Genomic DNA, 22,160 nt, shown 5'->3' on the forward strand with positions numbered 1-22,160 from the left:
TATATATTGTTTTCGATGAAATATCTTTTTTATTAGATGATCTCTCTCTGCTTATTGTGTGTGTATATATATATATATATATATATATATATATATATATGTATTATTTCTAATAGCCATCAGGAATTTGGTAAATAGTGGTGACATATACATAATGATATACCAATGATTAAGTGACCAAAGTTTTTCTTTTTCATTTTATATATATTGTTATGCATATTCATAGCAAGTATGTGCAAAGCATAATGAAATATTGTGATAAGGCAAATATAACTTAAGATCGAGTCTTGGTTCCATACTAAAGAAATATATATGAGGAAGTAAAAACGGACATCAAACCGAGGCTTGGTTTGGAAAGAAAGGCGCATGTGCAGGATAAAAAACCCAAAGAGCTGGTGATCAAGCAAAATACACGCCCACATGAGCGGCGCATGCCCGATGAATACTAGGGATGGGACATCCATACGTCGTCTGATGAAGCCGCCGACATTCTATGAGGCGGGGAAACACGTCATCAAGTTCCTACTGCCTGTACGTGAGACACTGCTGACTGGGAGAACCCGGAAGCCGGAGCTGTGCATTCCAGACAAGACAGACGGAGCAGCCGGGAACCCGCTCACGGCGTGGGCAACCAAACAAAACTCCCCAAAAAGTGGATTACAAAATGAATAGCCACGGAGCATAAGTATAACTCTTACTTCTTTCGCATTTATACTGTATGTCTAAAGCTTGCTAACAACTAAAAGCTTATCTGTATGGCTAAGTGACTGAGCACTAACATCTAGCTGGAAACTAGCAATTTATTTGCATTGGAGTGTGATTTCGGAGAGATCCAATGTTTATATTCACAGACTAATATTGTCTTACAAAAAGACTGCTACTATTCCCTGCTTTGCAGAAACTAACCCCATGCATGCCTAACCAAGCCAAAAGCCTGCAATTTATTTGTCTTTGTTTTCTATCTGCATCCTGAATGTGAAAGATAGATAGAGTGTGGAGAACAACCATTTGTAATATACTCCCTTGTGCTGGAAACATTAAAAGCACATTAAGAATAGTGAATGGTGCTATGAATATAAATGCTTTTTTTATGTGAATTATTTTGTTTTATGTAAATTTCACCGGCCGGTGTTCTCACTTTTTAAAAGTGTTTAAACTTTGTACAGGTCGAGTATCCCGTATCCGAATTATTCCGAAAACCAGACATTCCAGAAAGTGAAAAAATAATTATTTTTTTGCTAAAAACTCACTGGGGACATGTGTAACAGCATCACTGGGGACATGATATGTAACTGGCACTATATATGTGCAAGACAATGATTGCTTGGCATTCAAATTCAGTGCTGAGATAGTACACACATTTTGTTTCACGTTTTGAAACCTTGTTTTTTGAACAAATAAAATATATTTGTGTGTATTTTATGTGGTAATAAAATATATTTGTGTGTATATTATGTGTTTATACAGCATAAATGCAAGATACTTCAAAATACATCATTGAAATATTAAAATATTCCGAAATACGGAATAATCCGTTATCCAAAATTCTCCTGGTCCCGAGCATTTTGGATAAGGGATACTCAACCTGTATTATCAAAATAAAATATATATTGATTCTCTGTGTCTCATGACTGAGGGTGAATTTGAGTCAATCATAGTAACAGAGGGATGTTTGGTACAGTAGACAAATTAACAAAAATGAAAGATCGCACACACTAAATTAAAATGTATGAAAAAAAGGGTGGGCTGCTCCTGATAGCAGTCTGGAAATTGCTTAAATGGACAATCAAAGAAAATATAAATATAAAGGTAACAAAATAGATATATAAAAGAGCACCAGAGAACTGTTCTGATAATGATAAAAATATTTATTTATTTATTTATATATATTCAGCTTAAGATAATGTAGCATTGATAATAAATAAATAAAAAATTGACATTTAAGAAACTGTATAATTGATAATGCACGTCTCAGATAATATAGGATTGGTAGTATCCAAATATATGCTAAATTGAACCTCTTATAAAATGTCAATTGACCTGTTATGATATGACGTGGTTTCTCACCCTTTTATGATTTATTAGCTGTAAATTCCAACTGTAGAACAAATGTTCCTGATGATACAGTAACAACACTTTTATAGATGTAATACAACACCTTTATAGATAGTAATAGCCGGAATGCAGTGGAGATTAACCATCTTATTTAAAGGTCTAGTCACCGCTCCAGCAGATTACCGTAAGCAGCAGCCGCTGCCTGATGACGGGCTGCCTGTAGAGTGTAACAGTGTCCACAAACCAGAAACCCCGTGGGTAGTGTGAATTAGCGGCAATATAGTGACAATATAGGCCAGGGCTTGTGTACGGCTCTTGCTGTCTGCCGTATACAGCAGCCGTCACTTGATGATGGGCTGTCCGCAGGTGGTCAGGGAAACAGCGAGCCATCAGTCTCCACTTGTAATTGCCGATATTGTTGCAGCAGTAAGCATCTTAGAAGTGGTTGCTGCGGGTGTCCAAGGAATCTACTTGGACAATGGTGCAAATAGAAGAAGAAAAGCTGTAAACCCCATTTACTAAACGCATTTCTCCGCTATCTGGGTGCAGTGGTTTCATCAGAAGAAGATTCTGCTGGTGTTTGTTCAAAAAATCGAAAAAACAATTGTGTATTGTTGTGGAACTATGCTTCCTAGAAACCTGCACTGCATGCAGGGACTTGGAGAACCACCAGACACATTAATGGGCCCACTGGAACTTGTAGTTCTGTGACAGTACAAATAGTTAAATAAACACACACTGACACACCAGTACAGTATAACTTTATTACATACATCCCACACATACTGATACTTACCTACCTGACACGTAGGTATCCGTCTGTCTGCTGGTCCTGAAGATAATCCAATTGGGTATCTGTGGAAAAAAACTATACTCACCAGGATCCTCCAGCATAGATTGCATCCTCTATAATCCATGTAGACATCCACATACTTGGCAAAAAACAAACTGCCATGTACGCAATCCCTGCAGGAATTTAAGAGTAGCTGCAGAAGGTTTGTTTACATTCTGCTGCTCCTCTCTCCGAATAGTGGCCGCCTAGCAGCCTAGCGGCTCCTGATTGGCTGCTAGGCATCCAATAGCACTAGTAGCACTATTCGGGGGGGGAGGGGCTGCAAAATGTAAACAAACCTTCTGTGGCTACTCCTCAATTTGTGCAGGGATTGCATACATGGTGGGATTTTTTTTTGCCAAGTAGGACTTAAACTACTTGGGAAGATATAGCCACTCTGATACAAATATTAACCTAGATCACTGTATGTAAATATGTATATCTTATTTAAATTTTAAATAAAAAAGTCATAGTTAGTACCTTTTTTATTATTTTGTTAAACTGGCTATCATCAAATGAGGGCGTATAATCAATCACTGAAAATAATAAGATTAGGCAAAGGGGGAGGGGCTAATCTTATTATTTTCAGTGATTGGTTATACGCCCTCATTTGATTATAAGTGATTATAAGCCTATGGACGCCATCACCCATAAATTTGGCCCTGAGGACTGTAGTGACTAGCACTCATGGCATATTGTGGACCTATACATAATCTAGCAATATTCTCTGTGAAGCGTTACAGAATTTGTGTGCGCTATATAGACTGTAATATAGAAAATAATTTTTCATATGGAACAAATGATTGGCATTAATTCAACTTTCCAAGAATTTCAATATAAAAAGACTACAACATTACTCTTACTTTAATGATTTGCATAGTACCAACAGAAATATGAAGTTTCTGAACTAATTTTAGATTTCTTTATTAGTTAACAAAAAGTTATAAACACAGCAAAAACATGTAAATGCACTTCAAAATTTATTTTATTTTCAATATGTACAGTTTCATATGGGAAAAAAAAACACCTGAGGTTAAACTGTTACTTTATAAGTAAAGAATGTATGGATACTCTATTCAGTCTCCCTTTAATAGTAAATAAATGTTAAATATTCCTGGATTATTATGTTAAAATGAAGTTACAAGATCATATTCAGTATAATTGAAATTCTCAAATATATTTTCTGTAATATGAAATTTGAGTTAAAAAAATTAAGGAAAACCTTTAATTGAGGGTTTGTGGGGTTTAACAACTGTGGACGGTCTACACAACTGATTATATATGGTGATACAGGCCATGTTGGATAAATGTATCTAACACAATGGGAGAAACTGAATGCTATATCTTAATTTACTAATGTAAAATAATATGTCAGCCATAGCCTCCAGATAAACAGATTTCCCAGTGGACACATTTACTTGCAATAACTTTGAAAAAAAAATACTTCATACTTAATTACCTTTCTTCTACTTTGGAAGGAGAACACAAGTGATTATAAACTGCCTAAATTATATTCAAGTTTGACTTTCTGAAAACACACATACTGTACTGTATTTCATTTTTGCAAACACTTCTGACGGACAACATTGTCTCTGTAGTATTGTTGTCTCCATTTTTTCTTGGCAAGAGATATGTTTTATTTTCTAGATACAGATCTGTATTATTTGTATCGTCCAAAAAGAAAAATGTATTCTATATTACGGAGGTTGTATAAATTCTTACAGATGATAGAGTCCACACAAATGTCTTAGAGGTCCTTAGAAATTTCAAGGGACACCACTTGAACATTCCCACTCTAGGAAATATCTGTTCCTTATTAGTATGCCTTGTGGGCTAATCAGGACATTTCTGCAACAGCTGTTCTAAAATAGTAAGCCTCTTTGAAGAAGATGATCATTCCGAACTCATTTCCATATTCCTCTATTGTTCTTGTTCCAATGTTGAAACAATTTTGGAAACTTGGATTAATTGATGGGTTCGCCTATTAACTTGTTTCTTCTTTTTTCTTTATGGGTATTTTTGTTGTTCTAGATAAAACGATAATTGAATTACAAAACAAAATATGGAACATGTCATGTTTTTTGTGATTATTATAGTCAGTATGTAAAGACAGATTTTGATAACATCTATTATTTCAATAATTAGTGTGATCAAATATGAATTTTATATTTTTTGTGCAGTATAAGGTGGGTTGTAAATAAATTACAATGCATAATGTTAGGTATATTTCTTAACTTTTTTATTTTTTCGCCTGCAAATCTCATTCTGAGAATATTCTTATGCGTTGATTAACTAGCCCTAACATGCGTGGGGAACAAGTTGCTGTTGCAATAGCGTAGAAACACTGACAACTGCAGCAGAATTCGCCTTGTTGCCCAATTTCATTACAGATTCATGGATTTTGGTACTCAGTTTTGTGGGACTGTAAACAAAATTTTGCATGTACTTACTTGTCATGAATAATTTGATATTAATTGAATCGACCCCTTAGAATGTTTTATTCTATTAAAGCTCAATTTTGTTTAAGAAGACATGAGATCACATTGCACTTACTTTTTCTTGATCTAAAATCACTGCACTATTTAGTTGTTCTTTTGGGAGTATTAACACCTACTATCTTATAGTGCAGGGCTGGGCAACACCGGCCCTCCAGATGTTCGTGAACTACACATCCCAGGATGCTTTGCATTAGTTTTGCTATGTGGCCATGCTGAAACTGATGCAAGGCATGCTGGGATGTGTAGTTCATCAACATCTGGAGGGTGAAAAAAACCATGTCGACCTCGCGACCTGTCGACACAAAGTCATGTTGACTGTTTCCCCTGTACATTCTATATGTCGGTATTTTGGCCTTGTCGGGATTTTAAATGTCAGGATTTTGTCCTTGTCTGGATTTTAAATGTCGGGATTTTGTCCTTGTCGGGATTTTGACCCATTTGGGATTTTGACCCTGTCGGAATTTTGACTGTCGGGACTTCATACCGAATCCATCAAAACAATTTAACTGTAAATTGTATATACAGAAGCTAACAAATTGAGTATACTATCATCTTGATTTATAGTAGTGTAATATGTATTCTGCTATAAAAATATAAACAATTTAAGTATACAGTGTAGAGATAAGACTAACGCTCAATTAAATAATTCTTAATTTGCATTTAGAAACATCATGTTACTTCATTAAGCCAAATTATTTGTGTGAAGGACTATTTACAATGTGTATGTCCACCTGTGTGTCAACATGCAGCAATGTGTTATGTGTTTCTGAGACTTCTGTGATGTCACTAATGTGGCCACGTATATTTGTTCTTGAAGCATTAACTGGGTGGTTTGGTTGGGTTATTTAACAAAAAAACCAATGCTAATCTTTAATACTTCTGGCCATGTGAATGTGAATGAAGGCTTAGCTTCAAACTCTGACATTAATACATTATGGCTGTAAAGACTGTTTTTTTTCCATGTTGTGTCAATAAAAATCTGTCAGTAAACTTACTGCTCTGTGGATGGAAGTTTCTGGAAATGTATTCATGAAAAATAATGGTTCATGGTACCTGAATTTGGTAGTTGGACTCTCCTTCTTACTTGTGTAAAGCATCAAAATATTACTTTAGTCTAGAAAAGAAAGCTTAATACTGTAGTTTTAGTGGTGGTGGTGTTACCACTAGACAGACTTATTTACATAGTTACATAGTATTTAAGGCTGAATAAAGACTCACGTCCATCCAGTTCAACCTTGGTGTATTAGCTTCATCCCATGTAATACGTAGTGTATACTGATATATTTAAGGACAGGTTATGGTTATTGTTAGTACCCCTGAATGTTTTTAACCAATAGATGTTTGTCCAACTTTATTTTAAACGTATTTGTTGACACCACATCTCCCGGAAGAGAGTTCCATAGTTTGGCTGCCTGTACTGTAAAAAAAATGCTTTCTTCTAAGGGAATGAAATCTTCTTTCCTCTAATCTAAACTCATGTCCTCTTGTGCTTAAGTCCTTCTTTACAGTAAAAAGGGCGTCTGACAGTTCCTTATATTGGCCCCTGATATATTTGTACATGTTAAGCATATCCCCCCTTAATCGTCTCTTCTCTAGCCTAAACAATCCTAAATGATTCAATCCATCTTCATAGCTTAAATTCTCTATTCCCTTTATTAGCGGTTGCTCTTCTCTTGACTTTTTCCAGTTCTATGATGTCCTTTTTATAGTGCGGGGCCAGAATTGTACCCCATATGCTAGATGTGGTCTAACCAATGCTTTGTACAGTGAAATAATTACATTTGAGTTTCTAGTCTCCATGCCCCTTTTTATGCATGCTAGTATCCTGTTGGCCTTATTTGTTGCTATATGACATTGAGCACTACACCCCAGTTTGTTATCTATTTGCACTCCTACTGTAGGTCCTTTTCAAGTTCTGAATTACCCAGTGCCTCCCCCACTTATTATAGCTAGCAAATTGGTTGTGTTTCCCAAGATGCATTACCTTGCATTTATCCACACTGAACCTCATTTTCCACTTTGGCATTCTAAAATACCAAGGTGGATGAGGTATTGAAACTACTGAATGAATGACATCATTTTACACATTCAGGGCAGATTCTTCAGATTTGTTTCTATGCAAAGAAACTGTTATGGGAAGCTGATGCTAAATTTACTACAATTTTTTATGTTAATACAAGGATTCAACTAAACCCTGTGCCATGCATTGATTTTAAGATGCCATTATTAGTAACTTTACTTGCTCTGTGCTACGTACAGTATGTGTCAACATACATCTATTCTTCATATGCTACACGTCACGTTACATAACATGTGAGCTCCATATGATTCTGCAGTATTGGGTGTCTTTTTTTTTGTTCGACTTTATCCTGTTAAAATGCGCATTAATTGCAAAACTTAGTGAAAAACACAAACAGCTGTTGCAGTTAACAATTATATGCAACAAGCCTATTTTCTTTGTGTGACTGTGGTTGTTTCTGCATAAGAATTTATATGTTACAGAATTTTCCAAGAAAACTGTAATGTAACATTTTTTATGCATATACATAAACGCATGTTGCATATCATTTTAATCAGCAAAAGATGCTTGTGCATTATATTTGCATTTTAATAGGTCACAAAAAGACGCCTGGCGCTACCAAGCCGCTCCATGATGTGGCATAACAAGAAGGGATTTTTAATGTGAAACAAGGCTATATGTAAATTGACACATCTGTACATGCAAGAGATACATTGGAAACAGGCCTTCCCTTCCCGAATGCATGCCTCGGAAACACAAGGAGCTTTTAAACATGCTCATGACACTCTCACTAGTATTCCCACCCCAAACAGTTCTATCTTATGTAAAGTCAGATCTGTCCACATAATGAATATATAGGACTAACATATGCAAAAATGCATACATTAATTTATGCATATGCACTGTAAAAAAAAAAAAAAAAACATACAGTACCATTTGCCTCCCTGATAAGAGGGGTGTGCATTTACCTGCTCACTAGACAGCAAATATACGCAACAAACTCCCCCCCCCCCCTCTTGACTGTATTGTCAATTATGCATGCTAGTAGCGGGGGTGTGTGTGTGTGTGGGGGGTTATCATTAATCAGCTAGTGTGTATGGGATTTTAGATGCTGGATGGCTGGTACTTTATTTCTATCCACTTTAAGCCTTTAAGGTTTATGACAGAGACCCCCTCAGTGTCTTAATTGTCACCTTAACTCTTCCACTTTGATCACCAGCTAGCGGCATAACAGTTGGTAGTGCACCCTGTGCTGGCACTGCCCCCTGAATGAATGATGTCAAAATGTAGCACATGGAGGGCAAGGCCACCAGCATTAGGAAGTGCAGCACTTCCCAGAGTATCCTGATGACACTCTGAGCAGTTGTGCAGACTGCAAGGTATGTGCCTTGAGTTTCAAAAGCATGCTCCAAGCAGCACTGCAGCAGTCATACTGGCCACAGGTTGTTGTTCCAGACACTCTGCTAGCCAGAAACACCATCAGGCAGCAATGGTGTATCCCCTAGGCCCTATTCTCTGTGCAATGGCACCACTGACACCCCTAGATGTAGCCCTGTCACCCGCCATTTACTTGAAGGGTCAACAGCTGGCAAACTTCTTACCTTTGAAGTTGCCAATTGCTGCACCTCTGAAATTGTAATGTGTAGGGAATCGGAGTGTGGTACTTGATTCTCACGTGACAGCCAAGGACCACAGTCCAAAAATAGAAATTGTTACCCCACAACTCAGGTAAGCTATAGGAAGGGGACTGTTGAAAATAATACTGTAATTAGTGCCCAGATGCCACTCTGGTCAACCTTGATAATACTCTCCATTATGTGGTCAGCTCTGCTAGGGAAAACCAGATTTCACCATGGCAGGATTCAGTGAGAATACAAAGCAGATGGCATATTTTTGCACTGCACCATGTAAACAATAGAGCAAGACATTAAATATTTCCAGTACTTACTTTTCTGGTATGTACATTTTAAAGATTTTTAAAGGTTCTAATTGCTTTATTTCATTAACTAGGTATGTTAATATCTTTATGACTTGTTAGCATGTAAAACAAAGAGATTAATTTTCAATAACATCGGTATTACTGAGTGAATATTTCCTAGCAACATATTTAAAAGACAAAACAAAACTGAGCTTTTATGGACCTCAGGAACAAATTTGGTCAAAATATTTATTAGAACCATACCAAATTAATAAATCTGTTACAACCATAAAGACAAACCTAATGTTGTTGCTTGTTAAATCAGTTAATTAACAGATAAATCATGCAAGCATAGGTAAGTAGACATAATTAATTGGAATGGACAACTTACATACTGACATTTTGCTACAAAATATTCACTTAAAGGAAAGAAAAGCTTTAAGTTAAAGTTGGTATTGAGATTGAACTAGACGGACTTGACAGTACAGAATATGTTTTCAAGTCCAAGAAAACTCGCCAGATGCTGGTGGTATAATAAATTAGGCAAACTGTACACTGAAGGCATGCACAAAACAGTGACAACAAATTTTAAGGGTTTTCTGTAATAAATATCAGAAGTGTTTATACTAGGCTGAAATACACTGAATATACAGTACTTACAAGAGAAATTAAGAAAAAAAAAAAAAAATAAGCAGCAATAAAGACAAAAACAAAAACTAATTTAGTTTTATTATACATGGTTTAGATGAAAACACCTGAGGATGCTGGTATTTAGTATGTTTGTGAATTTTCTAGATATTAGACATACTCTCTTGTTGTTGCTGATGGCTGTGATTGTCTATAATACTGTTGTCCTCTCCCCTCATCATTGGGACATGAGCAGCAAAGAAAGGATCCCCCAAGCATGGTGAGGCTGGCGGCAGCCCATCCTACAAATAATGCTGAACCAAATTCATACCTAAAAGAAAAATGTAATAAATACAATTAATAACTTGATAAACAGAACAAGTGTAACTAAGCCTACTTGGACTCGTCCAGATGAGTGCATTATTTTAATGATCCTAGGAGAGGAAGAGGGACGATCTGATTTTTTTTGTCACGATACTAAGGGGCGTATCCTATTAGCAGCAGTAATTTTCAGTTGCTTATAGGTTCACCGGGTACATGCGAAGCTTAATCAGCCCTCAGAGCCATGATAACGCATGGGTCTGTGAACTTATCCCGGTTCCCATATGTTATCACATGTAACGAGTTCTTTTGGGGGGGGTCAATAACAATGGCCTATATTTGGATAACATTGGTGACATACTTTTACCACTGACAGATATGTGATATTTAATAGTATTCCTCATGAAAAAAAAAATAGCACATCTAATTTGCCTTATTTGATTTAGTTCTCTTAATCAACTTTTAGGACTTGTGTGACATAATAATAATAATAATAATAATAATAATAATAATAATAATAATAATAATAATAATAATAATATTATTTATTTTTATTTATATGGTGCCACAAGGGTTCTGTAGTGCCTGACAATACATACATGAGCAAAAAACAAACAAAAATATGACAGTACAAGACAATTTAGGACAAGTATATTGTAAATAAAGTGAGTTGCATCAGAGGACAGGACACTGAAGCATTTTATTGGGTGGCAGATGCCGTTTGTCCAATGGTGTCATAGGTACGTATATATAGTCAGTGCTTTTCCATCTCAGCTGATTGTACTAATAAAGTCACATGTTTGTTAACCCGTCAGCACACTGGCCTTAATTGTGAATGAACTGATCTTAAACTGGTGGTGCAATAGATACAATTGGCAACATTCAATAATGATTTCTACACAGATTTGCAATATATATATATATATATAAATAAATACACAACACAAAAAGACAACTTATTACAATATACATGTTACATCAACAATAAATTTAATAATTAAATAAAAAGGAAATTAATTATAAAAAAAACAGCTGTATATGTGCTATTAATTTCATGTAAAAATACATATCTAAAGCATAACTCTACAATTAGTAATACCTAAATGCACTAATATTGTGACCAATAGAACATAAAGACAAATTAATAATAATAATAATAAGAAGAAAAATAAACACATTAGTATTGGCACTCAATCTAAAATACATCATTTCTTATGAAAGACACATTACACATATTAGTAATCCTCATGATCAAAGAATTAATCAATATAGAAACCGATATGCTATTAATTCTAAAGACCCATCTATGTATTAAAATGAGAGAGCAACACTGGACCTGCACCTCTGATGAATACTCCCGCTGACTTTAAGGTGCAAGCAAAGGAGTAAAAACTCAACTGCAATGCCACACCAGTCTACGGGAGGGTCATCATCGGCTTAATGCAGGAAAGGCACAATGTCAATACTCTCATTCATACCCAATGGAGACATAGTATTAGCGGTATGAATCCAGTAAGTTTTACGTTTACTCAATTTATTTGAAATATTGCCACCTCTTTCGTCTAAGATGACGTGTTCCAAAGCTTTGAAAGAAAAACATGACAGATCAGATTTGCAGCATTTTTCGAAACGTCTAGGCACACTATGTAGACAAGATTTATTTATTATACTTCTTGTATGCTCTAAAATGCAAATCTTAAGGGGATGTTTAGTTTTCCCAATACATTTTTACCGCATTTGCAGCTAATCATATAGATAACATGAGTAGTCAGACAAGTAATGCGGCTTTTAATATCCCATGTATTTGTGTAATCACTATTCCAAAACTTATGTCTCTCTTTATCTACATATGGACACATTTTACATTGCACGGATAACACCCATTAGTGCTTTTAAACCAACCCTTTTCATTGGTGTTATCAGGTTTTTTGAGCATACAGGGAGCAAGTGTGGACTTCAAGGAATTGGCTTTTCTAATAATTACTACTGGTTTGGGAGGAATAACTGTGTCAAAATATGCAAGTATTCAGTGTTACCTGCTTGTAAAATCCTGCTGGCTCTGTCTATTGCTGCTGACAACTCTGTGTGGTTGAACTCTGCATGCTGATTACAGCTTCTGATCCACTCCATGCTGCAGGAAAGTCTGTGTGATCTGAGCTCTGCTGATTAGTTGCAACACCTGGTAACTCTCTCCTGCAGGAGAGTTCAGTGTGAACTGACCGTACTCAGCCTTCATTGATTAGGGCACCTGTGAGTAATTAGCTCCCTGTGTTTCCTATAAAAAGGCAGTTTCTGGCAGACAGAGGCTGCCAGAGTATAGGTTCACACCAGCTCCAGCGTTCCCAGTGCTTGGTCTGAAATCCAGTGTTACCAGTGTATGATTCCGGCTATTCTCCTGCCTGCTCCCTGTGTACTACATCCGTGACATCCAGTGTATGACCTTGGCTTGTTCTGTGACCATTCTGCAGCCTCATCCCAGTGTACTGTGCCTTCCTGTGTATGACCCGGCCTGACTCTGACCATTCGTTGCTGCATCCCTTTGTACTGTATCTGCTCACCTGTTATCGACCCGGCTTGATCTCGACTACCCGCTTGCTTCAGTCCCTGACACCGCTTCTGTCCGACTGTTACCTACCCAGCTTGACGACCACGCTCCATATTCCACAAGCTCCTACCACTCATACGGGGAACCTGACCAGGGGACCGTGACCGACGTGTCGGGAGCCGCAGAAGCCCAAATCCCGCTTGGAGGGGTCACTGGCAGAAAATCCCTGGCACGGTTAGACTCCGCACCCCTGTGTCAGGTCTAGCCAATCCCTAGAATGTCTCAGAATGTCACAAGCCCCAGGAGGGGAATACGAGTATCAAGACCCGATATGGGAGTCCAAGTATCAAACCCAAAGATGGGATTCTGTCCCGCCTGCCCAAGATGGGGGTCCTGTCAGTTCAGCCCAAGGAGGGGCGTCTGAGTACTGTGCTCCAGGAGGAGCTTCCTAGTGTCTTGCCCAAGGAGGGGCTTCCGAGTATTGTGCTCCAGGAGTAGCTTCCTAGTGTCTTGCCCAAGGAAGGGCTTCCTAGTGTCTTGCCCGAAGAGGGGCATCAAAGGGTTTCACCCCAAGTGGACTCTCACAGTGTCGAGTTCCGAGAGGGGTCTCAGAATGGCGAGCCCCAAGAAGGGGTACAGAGTCTTTTTCCTCGGAAGGGGTCTCGGGGGGTCATTTCCCAGGAGGGTTCTCAAAGTTTCAAGCCGCAGAAAGGAGTTCAGAGTGTCATGCACCAGGAGGGGTCTCAGACCGTCAGACTCCAAGCAGGGTCTCAGAGTACCACACCCCAAACAGGGTCTCTGAGCATTGAGCCCCAGGAGGGTTTCCTGAGCACTGCACCCCAAGAGGGGTCTCTGAAGGTGGTACCCCGAAAAGGGCCTCTGACTAAATTACCCCAAGAGGAATCTCTGAGTGGTGCACCCCAAAAGGATCCTCTGGTTGCCACACCCCAGGAAGGGTCTCTGAGTGTGGCTTCCCAAGATGGGGCACTGAGCACTTTGCCTCAAGAAGGGGCTCTATATATCACCCCAGATGGGGGTTCCGAGCCAGTCACCCCAGGTGGGGGTTCCGAGCCAGTCACCCCAGGTGGGGATTCCAAGCCAGTCACCCCAGGTGGGGGTTCCGAGCCAGTCACCCCAGGTGGGGGTTCCGAGCCAGTCACCCCAGGTGGGGGTTCCAGGTCTGTCACCCCTAGTAGAGATCTATCTGCCCTTGCCTCCGGGCATGAGGACCCATCTGCCCTTGCCTCCGAGCATTAGGACTTGTGTGCTGTGGTCTCAGGATCAGTCCTCGTGGTCTCCGGGCCAGTCCCCGTGGTCTCCGGGCCAGTCCCCGTGGCCTCCGGGCCAGTCTCCTTGGCCTCCGGGCCAGTCTCCATGGCCTCCGGGCCTGCCTCCGTGGTCTCCGGGCCTGCTTCCTTGGCCTCTGGGCCTTCCTCCGGACCTGTCTCCATTGCTTCCGTGATCTCCGGGCCTGAGTCTATTGCATCCATGATCTCTGGGCCTAAACATGTCAGCCAAGAAAAACTTCTAGAGTACCGATGCCTACTGTACTGGACATCCATGAGGCTTCAGCAGTGCCTCAAGTCCAAGAGAGATCCGTCGTGTCAAAGGTCCCACCAGGGTTGGCTATTACACAGTAGCCAGCTGAAGAGTCTTCTGAAGTCATTTGCTTTGATGGGAACATTGATCCATCCTCCGGGGTTAATCTGGCAAATAATGTAAAATTTATGATCTTATCCTTCCGAGGAGAAGCACTAGAATGGGTTAATCCACTTGTTGAAGCCAATGATCCTCGACTGCGAGATCTGATATCATTCTCCAGGGCCGTGATTGACAAATTTGGATTAAAGACTTCTTCATCTACCTTGGTTGAAAGTCTGTCCATGCCTCTTCAAAACCATGGGTCATCTAGACGGCATGCTGAGTACTAGTGCTTCTGGGATTTTTTTTTTACCAAGATCTGAATCAAAGAACTCAACAGTTATGGGCATTCGTGTCGGCTCTTTAGCACTTCATGGTCCCAGTGAATCATCAGCCAAAAAGTCTTTGATCTGCACCCCAGAACTAGACTACAACTCAGATTATGATTCTGAACACGATGCCGCTCCCTTTCTGGGTGGTCTAGTGTTGACCAGAGCCCGTTTTGTAGAGCCAAAGGTCGCACATCAGTCAACGAAATCCAAACAGTCTTCCAAAAAGAAGAAGCACCGCAGACAACCTTGAAAATTTCCTTGTGGGTTGTTCGGAGCCCACCCCTAGAGGGGGGTAATGTCACAATATGCAAGTATTCAGTGTTACCTGCTTGTAAAATCCTGCTGGCTCTGTCTATTGCTGCTGACAACTCTGTGTGGTTGAACTCTGCATGCTGATTACAGCTTCTGATCCACTCCATGCTGCAGGAAAGTCTGTGTGATCTGAGCTCTGATGATTAGTTGCAACACCTGGTAACTCTCTCCTGCAGGAGAGTTCAGTGTGAACTGACCATACTCAGCCTTCATTGATTAGGGCACCTGTGAGTAATTAGCTCCCTGTGTTTCCTATAAAAAGGCAGTCTCTGGCAGACAGAGGCTGCCAGAGTATAGGTTCACACCAGCTCCAGCGTTCCCAGTGCTTGGTCTGAAATCCAGTGTTACCAGTGTATGATTCTGGCTATTCTCCTGACTATTCTCCTGCCTGCTCCCTGTGTACTACATCCGTGACATCCAGTGCATGACCTTGGCTTGTTCTGTGACCATTCTGCAGCCTCATCCCAGTGTACTGTGCCTTCCTGTGTATGACCCGGCCTGACTCTGACCATTCGTTGCTCCATCCCTTGGTACTGTATCTGCTCACCTGTTATCGACCCGGCTTGATCTCGACTACCCGCTTGCTTCAGTCCTTGACACCGCTTCTGTCCAACTGTTACCTACCCAGCTTGAGGACCACGCGACCGATGTGTCGGGAGCCGCAGAAGCCCAAATCCCGCTTGGAGGGGTCACTGGCAGAAAACCACCGGCACGGTTAGACTCCGCGCCCCTTTGTCAGGTCTAGCCAATCCCTGAGTGGTAGTGCACCCAAGTTTGTGACAAACTGTACGTAAAATAGGGTCTAGAAGTAGTATATCCCAATGTTTAAGTATTTCTCATATTTTATGACCATCTGAATTGTATTGAGTGATAAAGGGTACAAAATTGGTGTCAGTGTTTTCTTTCTTTTTATATTGTAATAACTCCGTTCTATCCGTTTTTAGCTTTTTCTCTGCATTTATCAATGAGATCAGTGGGATAATTCTTTTCTACAAACCTACCACTATAAAATTCAGCTTGCTCATCAAATTTGTTGATGTTAGCACAATTTCTACGAATTCTCACAAATTGTGAATACAGAATATTTTTAGCCATTTTTAAACCTTAGATTATACTGGCTGGTATTTAAGTCCATTATGAATTTGTTAAACAACATTTCATCTCCATCCCAAATTATTAGGATATCATCAATGTATCATTTATACCCTATAATGTTCTATTTATATACCACATTCAGTTGAACATTGCATTCCTCCCATTGTCCCAGATACAGGTGAGCTAAGCTCGGTGCATATGGGGTCCCCATAGCTACCCCTTGTAGCAGTAGAAAGTAATCCCCCTGGAAACAAAAACATTGTTTATCATAACCAAATCAAGAAAATCAATAATAAGTTTTCTAAAATTTTCATCCACGTTGTCATCCTTATCTAGATAATATGGTATAGCATTAAGTCCCCCTTCATGTGTAATAGACGTATATAACGCTTCGGTACTTATGTAATATCTGGGCTCCCGTTTTCTTATGAGACCGGTCGCCACGCTTTGGGCACAGTGGCTCGCTGCGCTCGCCACACTATATAAAATCAACTCCATGCGTAGTTGGATAGTAGGGGTATGAAAAAATGGGGTGCATTTATCATAGGAGCCCAGATAATACATAAGTACCAACGCTTCTATGTCTATTATACACCACATGTTGGACTTTTGCCAGGGTATACTTTATATATAAGTAAGTACTTGTGTCGAGTCTTTGATATAAGAATTAAGGTTTTCAACATATTTCTGTAGATCAACGTACTCAGTGAGCTTAGAGGTGGCTGAATCTATGCCGGCAATAATCGGCCGGCCTGGAGGTTTTTCTAAACATTTTTGTATCTTGGGTATGTAATAAAACAAAGCCATCAAAGGGTTTTCATTAATAATAAATCTGCATTCATTATCCGAAATACATCCTCTACGTACACCATCATATAGCAAACGTTTTATTTTATCGACAATATTGGAGGTTGGATTGGTTTTTATTTTTTGATATGTTGTCTCATCATTTAGAAGCCTATAGGCATCCTCCAGATAATCATCACAATTTAACACCACAAATCCCCCCCTCCATATCAGCCATTTTGATGACTATGTTTTGATTTTTTTCTAATTTTTTGGTAGCTCCTCTTTCATTATTTTTAAGGTTGTATTTACTTTTATTCTTATTTTTACAAAGATTATCCAAATCATTTTTAACTAACTCAACGAATGTTTCTATGTTATTACCTCTGGATCAGATAAAACGCGGATTTTGGTTTCAAATTTGTATTGGGATTCTGTCTACTGTCTGATGGGGCATTCTCTATTTTTGGTAAAATGTCTACTTAATGTAAGGGTGTGGATACATTTAATTGTATCTATAAATAAATTAAAATAATTGGGAACTGTATTCGGGGCAAAAGATAAACCTTTTTTCAATGTTAAATTTGCCGAGTTTAGCTAGCCTTTATCTGGTACAATGGGAGGAATGCAATGTTCAGCTGAATGTGGTATATAAACAGAACATTATAGGGTATAAACGTTACATTGATGATATCCTAATAATTTGGGATGGAGATGAAACGTTGTTTAACAAATTCATAATGGACTTAAATATAAACCAGTATAATCTAAGGTTTACGTCTAAGATCCATAAAGATCTAACAGAGTTTCTAGATTTGTTTGTAGATACCACTGAATGGTCCAGTACAAATAATGTTATTGAAACATCTACATTCATTAAAAAAGTAGATAGTAACAGCTATGTACATTATAATAGCTGCCACTATAAAAAGTGGCTAAAAAATATTCCGTATTCACAATTTGTGAGAATTGTGCTAACATCAACAAATTTGATGAGCAAGCTGAAATTTATAGTGGTAGGTTTGTAGAAAAGAATTATCCGACTGATCTCATCGATAAATGCAGAAAAAAAAATCTAAAAAACGTGATAGAACGGAGTTATTACAATATAAAAAAAAGAAAACACTGACACCAATTTTGTACCCTTTATCACTCAATACAATTCAGAAGGTCATAAAATACGAGAAATACTCAAAACATTGGGATATACTACTTCTAGACCCTATTTTAAGTACAGTTATTCCTCCCAAACCAGTAGTAGTTTTTAGAAAAGCCAATTCCTTGAAGTCCACACTTGCTCCCAGTATGCTCAAAAAACCTGATAACACCAATGAACAGGGTTGGTTTAAAAGCACTAATGGGTGTTATCCGTGCAATAAATGTAAAATGTGTCCATATATAGGTAAATAAAGATATAAGTTTTGGAAAAGTGATTACATGAAGTCATGGGATATTAAAAGCCGCATTACTTGTCTGACTATCTCTGTTATCTATAGGATTAGCTGCAAATGCGGCAAAAAATAAATAATATGTGTAATGTGTATTTTATACGAAATTATGTGTCTTTTATACAAAATTATGTATTTTAGATTGAGTGCCAATACTGATATGTTTCTTTTTCTTCTTCTTATTTCGTTCTGTCTTTATGTTCTATAGGTTACAATATTAGTGCATTTAGGTATTACTAATTGTAGAATTATACTTTAGATATGTATTTTTACATGAAAATAATAGCACATATACAGCTGTTTTTTAATAATAAATTTCCTTTTGATTTAATTATTAAATTTATTGTTAATGTAACATGTATATTGTAATAAGTTGTTTTTTTGTGAGTTGTGTTTTTTTATATATTGTAAATCTGTGTAGAAATCATTACTGAATGTTGCCAATTGTATCCTTTGTACCACCAGTTTAAGATCAGTTCATTCACAATTCAGGCCAGTGTTCTGATCGGTTAACAAACATGTGACTTAATTAGTACAATCAGCTGAGACAGAAAAGCACTGACTATATATATCTACCTATGACACCATTGGACACGCCTCCTGATAAAGTCCATTGTGACAAAATGCGTTGAGGGTGTGTTCTTGTTGACGTCAAACCGGTGGTCTTATCCTTTGCTGTGAAGACGCCTGACTGTGCTCTATCCACGCCGCTTAGCCGCTGAAGTTACAGAAGCCGCCAAGCTGGGGATTCCCGAGTGTGCCGATACACGGATGCTGGTGATCTGATGCCGATCTTGTAATACTTCTGTGTATGTGAACTTTTTACTTAGTAAAGTGTTTTACACATATTGCTTACCAGCGTGCCTCCTACCATTCTTCTTTTAATATGTGCATTCAGTTGGAGGTTGGAGATAGCCTCCCTTTTGGATAAGGGGCTGCGCCGCAGAAAAGGGACATTTTAAAAGACCACAGAATTAGAAAGAGGACTGTGCGCCTATCAGATTATTATATATATATATATATATATATATATATATATATATATATACACACACATTGATATACATTTAATGTGACCTATGATATAACTGGTTTGTGTATTCCTGTTAGCCTCCTCTGGATTTAAAAGTTTTTACCTAAAAATGGATGACGATCCCTCGACCAAATGAATCTCCACTGGGACTTCTGATCGCTTCAGAGAGGCTAGCAGAAAAGCATTCTGCTAGCCTCTCTAAAGCGATCAGAAGTCCCAGCGGAGATTCATTTGTTCTTAATTTTTGGATGAGGGATCGTCATCCATTTTTAGGTAAAAACTTTTAAATCCAGAGGAGGCTAACAGGAATACACAAACCAGTTATATCATAGGTCACATTAAATGTATATATATATATATATATATATATATATATATATATATATATATATATACAATAATCTGATAGGCGCACAGTCCTCTTTCTAATTCTGTGGTCTTGTAAAATGTCCCTTTTCTGCGGCGCAGCCCCTTATCCAAAAGGGAGGCTATCTCCAACCTATCATAGGTCACATTAATTGGCTCACTTCAAATATCTCAACTGAATTTTGATATATGTACTCCTACTATAGGTTTAAGGATTATCATGTCCTCACATTAGATTAATCTGGAAAACATCTTTATATAGAAGAAAGGAATCACAAGACCGTTATTCCCCTGATGAAGTCTCTATGAGACTAAATGCGTTGGGATTTTCTACAAGCGTTTTTTACCTGACTATCCTGTGAAGAAAATTAAACTAAAGTATTGGAAAAACATCTCCTGGTTTACTTCACTGGATGTGGATATTGCAAGTTTGCTATTAAACTTTGTTATAGACGTCATACCACTATTGTGTAAAAACATTGGGCTCTGTTCGTTCCCTACCCCTCAGGGAACTTAGTGGTGAGGCTGCCAAGCATATAATTGTGACACACTGTTTACATAATTTGTGAAATAGGCTTCAGCGCGAGTTGGAATATTGGGGATACATATATAAATATAAAAGGCAGAGAGAAAAAATGCACACCACTTAAGTTTGTAGTGGGTGGGTGCTAGATCCCATAAGTAGAGATAGATACACAACTTTCCCCAATGAAGGAGAAAGGAAATCTGCACACCATAGATCAATAGACTTTAAGTCATTTTTATAAGTCTCTTAAAAAGAGGTGATATAACAGATGGCAATATATTGCATAGAAAAAAAAAAGCTGTAGGTTACTTATCCATAACGGGTTAACATCATATTGCCTGTGGATGCCCACGCTAGTCCCATAACCACAGTAGCTCGACAGTCTGTTTTGGTGGGGTATCCACCTTTCTCAAGAGCACAATGACTATTGAACACATGCCATATAAATAGGACCCAGAAGCCCGCCATAATCAATACAACACATCTCACCTGTTAAAGCTGCAAAGTCTCATTCCACGCTGGAAACCCAGTGATGAGACGCATACATTGCGGCTCATGACACGCACGGACTTCCGCTTCCTGTACGTCACTCCCGGTCACACAGGGCACCCGCCTCATCAATGTGACAGTGTTGGAGGAGAGAGCTCCAGAGTCAAGACCACATATAGTAGCCATCACGCTGTGATCAATCTTCTCCTATCCTGCATCGTTACTCGAGCGCTGGGACGCAAGTAAACTGGCCGTGGGACACACAGCTATGTTTCCCGCATCTACCAATCACGCACCATATTCTACATCATGCGCTCTCAGGCTGTATGCGCATCCGGATCCTGCCCTTGGAACGCATAGCCATATTGGTACTTGTTTCCTAGCACGGCCACAATCGCGGGCATCGGGTGTCATTTTTAGTGGTCTGCAACGCGACCGACGCGATGCCCCCGATTTTCCCATTGAAATGCATTGAAAAAAGTCAAAATCGCGTTGGTCGCGTCGTAAAAAGGCTTAAATGGTACAGACGCGATGCACCCGATTTCCCCATAGGGAAAAATGTTAAATGCCTCAATTTACCCGCGATGCCCCCCATTTCCCATAGGAAACAATGTTAAATGGCTCAATTTACCCAAATGATCATAGGGAACAATGGTAAATGGGCCAGAAAGCCCCAAAACACCCCTCAACAGTGAAATGTCCCCCCAAAAGTAGTTTACGCCGCCCCACGATCAACACGAACCCGAAGCATGGCGAGCGCAGTGAGCTCACGAGGGGCGGCGGTACGCGTCCTCCGACCTTTTCATACCCCCACTATCCACGTCGGCGTGGAGTTGAGAATAGAATAGTGTGGCGAGCGCAGCGAGCCCCGCGAGGGGACGCGGATACCTTCACAGGTAAACGCGTCCCTTCGCGGGCTTCACAGGTATCCGCGTCCACTCGCCACGCTTCGGGCTCGGTGGCTCGCCACACTATTCTATTCTCAACTCCACGCTGATGTGGATAGTGGGGGTATGAAAAGGTTGGAGGACGCGTACCGCCGCCCCTCGCGGGCTCGCTGCGCTTGCCACGCTTTGGGTTCGCGTTGATCGTGGGGTGGCGTAAACTACTTTTGGGGGGACATTTCAATGTTCAGGGGTGTTTTGGGGTGTTTCTGGCCCATTTACCATTGTTCCCTATGATGATTTGGGTAAATTGAGCCATTTAACATTGTTTCCTATGGGAAATAGGGGTCATCGCGGGTAAATTGAGGCATTTAACATTGTTCCCTATGGGGAAATCGCGGGCATCGCGTCGGTACCATCGCACCCGATTTT

At 39.2% G+C, this 22,160-nt stretch overlaps 1 protein-coding gene across 1 annotated transcript in view; it reads right to left on the reverse strand.

Annotated features, from left to right (window-relative positions):
- Positions 1-3,841: 3,841 nt before the first annotated feature.
- CLDN19 (claudin 19) overlaps positions 3,842-22,160 on the reverse strand; it is a 71,706-nt gene continuing 53,387 nt past the window's right edge. Inside the window, exons 4-5 of the mRNA XM_083162778.1 lie at positions 10,132-10,281; positions 3,842-4,914 (exon numbers count right to left, since the gene is read on the reverse strand). Of these exons, the coding sequence (XP_083018904.1) occupies positions 4,872-4,914; positions 10,132-10,281 (193 nt within the window). The 3' untranslated portion in view covers positions 3,842-4,871. The remainder of the gene's footprint in view (positions 4,915-10,131; positions 10,282-22,160) is intronic.

This window comes from Crinia signifera, chromosome 19, assembly GCF_055691185.1.
Source record: "Crinia signifera chromosome 19, ASM5569118v1, whole genome shotgun sequence".
Taxonomy (NCBI): Eukaryota; Metazoa; Chordata; class Amphibia; order Anura; family Myobatrachidae; genus Crinia; species Crinia signifera.